This window comes from Felis catus, chromosome C1 (genome assembly GCF_018350175.1).
Source record: "Felis catus isolate Fca126 chromosome C1, F.catus_Fca126_mat1.0, whole genome shotgun sequence".
Taxonomy (NCBI): Eukaryota; Metazoa; Chordata; class Mammalia; order Carnivora; family Felidae; genus Felis; species Felis catus.
The window spans coordinates 43,203,905-43,213,519 of NC_058375.1; the positions used below are offsets into that span (position 1 = coordinate 43,203,905).

At 52.9% G+C, this 9,615-nt stretch overlaps 1 protein-coding gene across 1 annotated transcript; it reads left to right on the forward strand.

Annotated features, from left to right (window-relative positions):
* Window positions 1-377: 377 nt before the first annotated feature.
* DMRTB1 (DMRT like family B with proline rich C-terminal 1) lies at window positions 378-9,341 on the forward strand. Its single transcript, XM_023258714.2, has 4 exons — window positions 378-1,621; window positions 3,228-3,433; window positions 6,814-7,003; window positions 8,367-9,341. The coding sequence occupies exons 1-4, from the start codon at window positions 1,024-1,026 to the stop codon at window positions 8,531-8,533; spliced, it is 1,161 nt and encodes a 386-aa protein (XP_023114482.2). The 5' UTR covers window positions 378-1,023; the 3' UTR covers window positions 8,534-9,341.
* Window positions 9,342-9,615: the final 274 nt, after the last annotated feature.

Sequence of the window (9,615 nt, forward strand, 5' to 3'; positions counted from 1 at the left end):
CACACACATTTTAGTCAGGTTTTAAGTGTAACTATCTCCTTAAATATGACTGATCCTATGATTATAGGCTTTTCAACTTAGGTATTAGTGACCCATTTTTTTTCCCCTATTTTAGGGGCCTAAAAAAAGAAAAGAAAAAAAGACCTCAGAGTGGCATAAATTTCTATCAGACAAGAAAATGAATTAATTTAGTAGCACTGTAAAACTATGAAATTTTTGCCAGTTTTCAGGTGTCCCGATATTTAGGCTGCTTTATAGGGATAGCTAAATTCACTGGCAACGTTAAGAAATGGTAAAAAACGTTAAGAAATGATAAAAAAAAAAAAAAAAAAACTCATGCTAAAATATCCTGTCGCAAATACGCTTTACTTTGGAAGGCATCCACAACAGCAATGTACCATCTTCCAGAAAAGCATTTCTATACCAATAAGAGTCTTCCTCTAAGGGCAGACCCTTGCACAACCATCACACTGCACGGAGCTCTTGAGAATATTCTGGAAGCATGACTGTGAACCGTTGCTTCTCAGCAAAGAGAGAGAAATGAAATTCAGCAGAAGCAGCAACTTTTGGGAGGAGAAACACGGTTTCCCTCTTAGAATGCTTTTCTCCTGGAATGGGTTTACTGAGAGCTCGGCTTCTCTGGTGCTTTAAATCTGTGGACCGTTGAATGTCACTCCGCCTTTTTTGAAGTTACAAAAATACTTTGCGGTGTGGCGGGAACAGAAAGTTTGGAAAATTAACTGCGTAAGACTTCAGATAACACAGAAGACATACATGCAATAGCATTCCACGAAGAACTTAATCAACTCAATCCCTTGCATGTAATTAACCAAGGCACACAACGACTCCAAATTCTGCACTCCAAAAAAGGAGGGAAAATGCAAGGGTCCTGCAGCAGTTCCCGGGACTACGGAGAACTGCTTTGTTACAAGTGTATCCAAAGTCCCCAGCAGCAGAGACTTGTGGGGCGCCGCTTATCCTTGCCGCACTCGCTCTGCAGCTCCCGGAGGTGGCGGTTGTGCTATGAAGGAAGACCCTGCCAAGCTGGCCGACAAGATGCTGCGCACCCCCAAGTGCTCCAGGTGCCGGAACCATGGCTTTCTGGTGCCGGTCAAGGGCCATGCGGGCAAGTGCCGCTGGAAGCAGTGCACCTGCGAGAAGTGCTACCTGATCACCGAGCGCCAGAAGATCATGGCTGCGCAGAAGGTGCTCAAGAAGCAGGCCTCCGAGGAGGAGCAGGACGGGGCCTTCGTCGCGCAGGGCCCGGAGCTGTTGACAGGGGCCGCGGCCGCGGCCGCAGCCCTGGGCGCAAGCCTCCGCCAGCTGCCTCTGCTGACCGCTTCGGGAGACTGGGAGCCAGGCCCCGCGTGCCGCGTGGCCGCCGGCTTCCCAGAGAGGCCCCCACGGGGCCCGAGCCCCGGCCCGAGCGCCTTCCAGCCAGTTCTGGGCGGCCACGGCCGCGGCCGCGGCCACGTGGGGCCGAGCGGCGATCGAGCCGCGGTGGTCATGCCCGGTTCGGTGGGGCCTCAACTTGGGATGGAGTTGGCAGGCAGGGGGTGCCCTGACCGCCTGGGGCTGCGCAGTCCGTTGCAGCCCCTGCCCAGCCCGCCGTTCGACTTCGGTAAGATTCCCAGGCCCTGCGTGGCCTCGCCCCGCCTGGGATTCCTCTCCAGTGCCTTACGCTGGCAGCCCAGGCCATCCTGGATCCTGCGGGGATGGACCCTCGGGGTGGGGGTGGGGAAAATGGTTTCCAGAGGTACTCTTGCTTTGGGAAGCTTTCCTCTAAATAGAAATTTGGGTTGGGTGGCATTTTGGAAAAAGGTGACGGGAGAGAGTTAGAAAGGAACGGGCGGTTCTGACGGCCGTTAAAATGTTAAAATTTAGCTTCTTGCTTTGCCGTCTAGCAAGAAAGAAAATGGCCCCCAGACGCCTTGGCTGTGGGTCCTTCTTCAGGAAGACGCTCGAGAGGCGGCCTACTGCGCTTGCGCGCTTCTTCCCGCCTTTTTCTTGGGCTGGTGGCGCCTCCTTCAGGAGGCCACTGTGGGTGGGCCTGCGCAGCCCTGACTGCGCCTGCGCACTCCTTCCGTTTCTAGAAGCTGGAGGCTCCTCCCAGCGGACTTCCCCTGCAAGGGCCCTAGCCCATTGCGCCTGCGCACCCCTACGCACCCTTTTCCCGGGCATGGGGATGAGACCGTTTTATGTTCCCCACTGGAGAACGGTTGAAATATTGATGTTGCTTCTTTTTCTCCCCACCCATCACATGCATAAATTACATGGTTCTCTATGTCTTGTGGTTTGCACTATTAAAAGTACAATTTCAAGTCATAGATTGGAGCCTCTTTAAAATTTCAATCGCAAGTCATATGTAGATTTGACGCTCTTTATGGGCAGAGACACGCTCTTTTTTGGTTTTCCCTATGGCAGTGTGGTAGGAAGAGCACAGGAGGCTAGGGGAACTGCTCAGTCACCTTGGGCAAGTTCCTTCCTTCTGTGGCAGCCTCTCCCCTCTACGCTAAGGGGACCGGCCTGGATGCTTTCTGAAGGCCATTTCTGTCTTCTGGGACATTCTAGTAAAATGTGGGTCCCCAGGAAACTAGATGGGGAAGACAGACCTGAAATAGCAATTCTAGAAGATACCTTTCCATAGACACAGTGCCTTTCTTTGTTCCATCTCAACAGGGGCTGAGCATTTAACTATGTGCCATTCACTAGTGATGAAGAAGTGAAGAGGGCAAAGGCACGTTTGTTGCCTTCAAGGATCTTGTTTTGTGGGAGGGACAGCACCGGTCGAGGAATCACACAAGTCAATGTAAAGAGCTCTAATAATTGATGGGCTCGCTGTGGTCTGAAGGAAGAGTAGGAGCTGAGGACTTCCAGAGGCACAGTGGGATTAGGGGGGAAAGTCTTCTAAACTGAGGGAACAGCATCTGTGAAGGCCTTGAGGTTGATGAGAAAGGGGAAGCTGTTGGGTTATAGTGCATGCGGAGGCTGGAGTGGAGGCAGGAACCAGCCCTCATGGGGCTTTGTGGCTATGCCAAGGACTTTTTCTAAGAGCAGTGGGACGTGGCTGAAGGGCTTAAAAAGCAGGGAGCATCAAAAGCATAATGGACGGGGGAGATCTTTGTAAGTGGATCTGAGTGTTGTGTGCTGCCTTCGCACAGTGATGTGATGCTCTTTTTCCTAGCTCTGTGTTGTTTTAACACTTCCGTCATTGCTTACCTTTTCAGGGCTCCCTCTGAACATCAGCCCAGATCATGTGGTGGGGCCTGAGCACCTGGAGAGACAGCCTTCCAAGCTGTACCCCAGCTGCTCCAACATGCATTCCTACTGTCCATTCCCGCTGGGCTACCAGGATGGATCCCCGCCTCCGGGGATCCCCCTGCAGCGGGGCTTCCGGCATGTGTCCTGCAGCCCCTACCATGGAGGAAGCTTGGTAAGTCCCCTCCTCACTCCTTTCCTGGTTCCTCCTTATCCCACATGCCCTGTTGCCATTACGGATCCTCAATCCCAGGAAGCAGACCGCTGTGCCAGGCTGTGCCAGGCCCTGAGCACTGGTGGGATGGATATAACATTGACCTTGTGCCATGTACACCTGTGGGGGTGCACATGTGTAGGCAAGTCCATTCGCGTGTAAACAAGTTGGCCTGGGCTGTGGCATGTGCTTTTCAGAGCTGGGAGCTCAAGCAAGAGCGAATGCAGACACATCTCAGATAAACCTGGGAATAGCCACACAGTACCACCGACCCGGTGAGTGACCACCAGCCTGGACTCACGGGATGCTGATGTTGGAAGGGTGCTTCATTTTGCCGGGTACCAGAAAGGAGGCATCACTGTCCTGGAACCACATAGTTGAGGGCGGAGCCAGGAGCAGACGTAGGTCCCCCGCCCAAAGGTATGGGCCGCTTGAGACTGCAGAGGGCTTTCAGGAGGAATTTAAGCTGAGTCATGAAAAATATGGAAACATTCCCCCGACATAAGCCTGGAGTTTTGAATACTGAGTATGTAAGAGTCAGGCCATCCCTGTTACGTGAGGTACGAGTCGGGGTGATCAGGTTTTGTGGCCTTGGTTACCAGCTCCTTCCAGACCAGAGTGGTTAAAAGCCCTTTCCCTTTTGGGAACGCTGAGACCTGTGATGACTGCAGGGTAGAGGCCTGGGTATCCAGTCCTGACTTTGGGCCCATGAGGCTGGGCCTGTAGGGAAGGTCCACTCCAATGCAGCTCAAGCTCACGGAAAAGTAGACCCCTATTGCCTTTCCTGCCTCCCTCAGAACTAAAAGCCTAACTCTGGGTGTTAGATGTTTCTCTTGGGTGGAGGGTAGAGAAGAGCGAGGACAGAGCAGGCTTCTTTGTTTAACGCGGAAAGTGACTGAGAAGGAGGAACGCCTGACATGTACGTACCGAGAGTCTTAGCTGCGGAGTGTGGAGCGGTGAGCTTCCAGAGGTGTCCAGGCAGGTCAGGCACCCAGGGCGCTGGGTCCCCACTCCTGCTGCAGCCCCAGCAGCATCTCTGCTGTCTGTTTTAGATACTTTAGATACTGATAAGTCCTTTTCCATTGATTCAAGGGGAAACAGTTTGGAAACCACTGGTCTTGAGAATTTCTGGGGCGCCTCCTGACCCTTATGTGAGCCATCAGGGCACGCTGTATTACCCCACTGTAGAGTGGAGGAAGAAGACTCAGAGAAGCTAAGTAGTTGCTCATGGTCACAGAACTGGGGATTCAGATTACACAGCTGCTCAGTAACAGAGTGGCAGTCACCCCAACTCTGGAGCCCTGGCACTTTGTGCCGCCTGAGGTGTGTCTGTCGTGCAGAGGAGGAGCAAACGTGGCCCTTGACTCCCCACCACCCCTGAACTCTGTGGGCGCTGGCCACCCCCTCGCAGCCCAAGGAGAGCACGGTGCCTCCAGCCTTCACACAAAGAGGGGGCCCCGGCCAAGTGGAGCACGCACCCACCGTCTGCTCACACAGAAGCTTGGATGGAGCCTGGCGTCCAGGGTAGGGCTCTGATTGACAGGCTTGCCAGACGGCCTTTGTTAAGAGTGTGATCTCAGTTGGTTTATCTGGGCCTGAGCTGCCACCACAGGCCCCAGGCAGGAGCTGTGATCCAGGGAGAGACTTGGCTGAGCAGCTTGGAATTAAAGCACTAATAATCCCCCTTCCCACCCCCTCCACGTCTGGATAAAGGATCAGGCGTTTATTTGTGAAGCTGTTTCAAACCCAAGAGCCTATGAATTGCTTTCATCCTTGTCCTGCTGCACCCTGCCCAGGCTCTGAGATACTCTCCGGAGAGGTCTTCAGCCTCCTATTCCTGTCCCTGCCCCATTTGCTGCTGCTTTACTTCCTCTGTCTCTTCCCACAAAACAGCACAAGCTTGGAGCTCGACAGACCTGGGATCCAATCTTGCCTCCATTGTTTACTAACCATATGGCCTGGGGAAGTCATGTAACCTCTGAGGATCTCACTCAGGTTCTCGGTCTGTATAGTAGGGGTAAGAGTACCTATCTCACGGGGCCATTGACAGACGGAATAGGTGTAATGCGTGGTAATGTGTGCCTGGCACAGGGTCTGGCATGTAGCAGGCACCTAAAGGTGGGCTTTCTTCCTTTCCTTGTGGTTAACGAGTTAGGAAATGATTTTTGCAGATTGTCTCAAGGCTTTAACATGCTCATGTGTGACTCACCAGTGTGGGGGCAGTGTGTGGGGTTTCTCAAACTGCCTTAACAAAGACCACTTTTAAGAGCACATCAGATCTCTTCTAGGACATTAGGATTCTCTAGAACATGGCATGTAAATTGCTGCTCTAAAGGATCTGGATGGAGAAGTAAATGATAGGAACTACATCTGAAATTTATTATTATTTAAAATTTTTTTTAATGTTTATTTATCTTTGAGAGAGAGGGAGAGAGACCGAGAATGAGCAGGGGATGGACAGAGAGAGAGGGAGACACAGAATCCGAAGCAGGCTCCAGGCTCCGAGCTGTCAGCATAGAGCCTGACGCAGGGCTCGAACTGCCAAACTATGCGATCATGACCTGAGCCGAAGTTGGACGCTCAACCGACTGAGCCGCCCAGGCGCCCCAATGAAATTTATTATTATTTTTTTATTACATTCATGTCTTTCTGGGTTAAGCTCCAATCTGTGTAGTCCTCACTCCAGATGCCCCCACTCCAGCCCTGGGGTCCCGTGGCATGAGCTCAGCTTCCATGTTCTGAAGAAGGAACAGAAACATGGAAGGGCTAACTGCTGAAGTTGCTTTGCTGAGGTCCCCCAGCTTCCCTTGCCTCTAACAGCTGCACCACACGCTGTTGTATTGGAACAGGGCCTCCAAAGGCCCCCGACTCTCAATTCCAAGTCCTTAGCTATACCAGAAAATGGGGCCACAGGGGGTTGGGATGCATTCAGCACAGAGCAGTGGAGTCCGACAGACTTGGGCTCCAGTTCTGCCTCTGCACTTACCAGCTCTGTGGCCCTGGGCCCGAAGCTTCACCTCACTGACACTGTTTTCCATCATTATAGTGAGGATGACACTAGAACCTCCCTCCTAGGGTCATGAGGGTGGAGTGAGGTCATGGATCTAAGCATATACAAAAGGGCTCACCTGAGATGTGCCGGTATTTGTTCTTGCCTTCAGTTATTCGGTGGGTATTTGCTGAACACCCTGTTCCGAGTGCCCTGTGCCCAGGTGTTTAGGTCAGAGAGGTGAATCGACCTCTTGGGGAGCCCCCCATTTAGAAGTATGAGACCTGTTTGATCAGCCCATCTGGCTAAGCCTCCTCCTCTCTGGCTTCTCTGCCGTGTGTGTGCTGTGCAGGTGTCGGAATCGGTGGGAGACTTCCAGCCAAGCTACTACCCGCCGCCTCCGCCTCCGCAGCAGCCTCAGTTCCTCCCGCCCGGCTTCCTGTCTGCGCTCCACTTCCTCCCACCGCTGCCGCCGCCACCGCCGCCGCCACCAGCATCTTTCTCTCTTGCTGTCCTGTCTGACACAGACAAGGAGACCACTGGTAAGTGACCTCTAGTCCAGCTTCTGGGGGAGCCAGGAAGACTTTCTAGAGGAAGGGGGACCTGATCTGAAGTGGATGTGGAGAGAAGGGAAATGGAGAACAGAACTTAAAATGTATCAGACCCTGGGATAAGCTCTTTCCTTATATCCCTCCCTTTATTCCCTATGCGAGCATCTAAGAGAGGGGGTCCCCAGTCTCAGGTGAGAAAACCAACAGCACCCTGAGAGCTTCTCGCATACGTAAGTGGCAGATGGCAGAGCTTAGATTTCAACAGAATTCTGTCTGGCTCCAGGTCCGCTGCTAATTCCCTCCCCTTCCCAGGGCCTGTGGGCAGAGACGTGGAGGGTGGCATGCATGTGGTGTGTTCAGAAGACCAGAGGTGCCAGGCTTCTCTGGCTCGGCTGGGGCCTCTCTGGCTAGGGAAACGGCAGGTGCGGAGCCTGGAGCAGTAGCTGGAGCTGGGTTGGGCCGGCTGGGGAAGGGTCCTTTACCCCAGGCCACTTGTAGAGAGAAACAGACCAGGAGCTTGGGACCCTGTCCTTCACAGCTCTGCCACTGGTGCGCTGGGTGACCTCGGGCATTCATACCCTCTCTAGGACTCTGTCTTCTCATCTGTAAAATGGGTCATGTCACAGGGTTCCTGTGATAGCTGAAATTTTGGATGTAGAAATGCTTTGGTTTTCCTTTGAGACTCTCGCAGCTTTAAAGGTTCTAGGGTATTTTTTTCCCCTTTCTGTCCTTCCCTGAGTCGCCTTAGGAAAAGAAACTAAGGCCTGTCGCACACTTGGCTGTGTGTGCGATGCCTAGATCCACAGGATGGGGAGACGGGACGTAGCTTGAAGCATGCCAGCCCCGGAGCCAGACAGCCTGGGTATTGGTCCTGGCTCTGGCATTTACCAGCTGCGTGACCTTGGGCAAGTTAATTCACCCCCTGGTGCCTCAGCTTCACCTTCTGCAAAAGCGGACTAACAATGGTTCCTACCTCACGAGGTTATTCTGAGGATTAAACAGAACCTAGAACGAGGAAGGCATTAGCGTTCTGTTTCCCCTCGTCCTCTTGCTGACCTTGATGTTGCCAGGTAGCTCTCTCATTTGACGGAAAGAGGCTGAGGTTCAGAGCTGGGGAGTAGCTCGCTTCTTGTCCCCCAGCTCGCACAGGCAGAGCCGGAGTTTGAACCTGAGTCTGTGTCATGTGGCAGGGGGCTAGACTGCCAGTGTCCAGACTAGCAAATGAGAGGCAAAGTCCTTCTCCACGGGGACCAGGAAGGGTGAGAATGCCTTATAGAAAGTTTACATCTGAAGGTAGGTAATCTTCCTCCTAGTGAATCCTGTAAACCCAGCCCCTCTTCTTTGTCCTTCACAGACGACCAGGATGTGAAGGTGCCAGCACCGGCGCCGGAGGAGCCGCCCGAGGTGCTACCCGAGGAGCCGCCCGAGGTGCTGCCCGAGGTGCCGCCCGAGAAGAAGGAGGAGGGGGAGGAACCACCGCCTGAGCCCAGCCAGCCGCCCTCTCAGGAGCAGTCCGACTAGGTCCGGGCTCTCGGGCCAGCAGCGGGGGCGCTTTGGGGGTGTTACAGCGATGATGTTCTTGTTTGAGTTCAGGGATGGGTAGGGAGGAAGGATAGTAGTAGGCTTAAGAGAGCAGTTAATTTCCATTTCAAGACAGGAAGAAGGAGGGTGATTTCTAGGGTCCTCTCAGTCCCGGGCTGGGGGACTGAACAGGACGGAGGATGGTTAGCAGGGGAAGGCCAGGGCTCTGAGGATCGGGGGGCTGGTGGAAGCTCACGTTTAGGAATGAATTTAACCGTGTCCAGGTTGTGCCGCTGTCAGATTCACTCCCAGACGCGGTCTTTGATTTCCTCAGGCCGGGTTCCAGGACAGGAGGCACATCTATTTCAGCCTTCTGCTTCTGCCTCTGCTTGGTCCCAGCTGGGGGCACAGACACCAAGCTTCCAGCACATCCAGGTGGCTGGTGGGAGCAGCAGGGGCCCAGGGCGTTGACGGCAGGTTCTGCAGCGTCCTTCCTTGCTGCTCGGGCTCCCGAGGGCTGCCTGGCCACTGCCCCGCGCCCCTTCTCCAATGGGCTTTACTGAGCATTCTGACCGCCGGGGCTCCCATCCATAAAGTTTAAGCCATTATAGGCATCATTTCTGGTTTAAAAAAATCTATTAAAGTTTGATTATTTGATATTTTTATAGTGATTGCCAACTTTAAAAAGTAGGCTGTTTGTAAGCACGGATACAGTTCTCAGACAATAGAATGGTGCTTCTAAATCATCTGTGGTATCCGTTCCTTCTCTGGGGACAGCTGACTGTTGAAATAAAATGAGCATTGGAAATTCTTGTGGAAGGTTTATTCTCTTTTTAAATCCTTATGGAAGGCAGTGTTGGGTTGGGGGTCAGGGGCCTGGCAAGCCACTCCCTAGTCTACCTCCCCTTTCCCTTTCCCTCTGTTATCAAGTGAGACGCTTGGGCTAGGCTACTAGATTTTTAAATTATTATTGTTACTGTCACTACCTTTTTCTTAAGCAGTGGAGACCTTTTGAGGAAATCGGATTCAGACACATAAAATATAAAGATTTCTTCTAGTTTCCCTTCCCCGGCTGTGTGGGT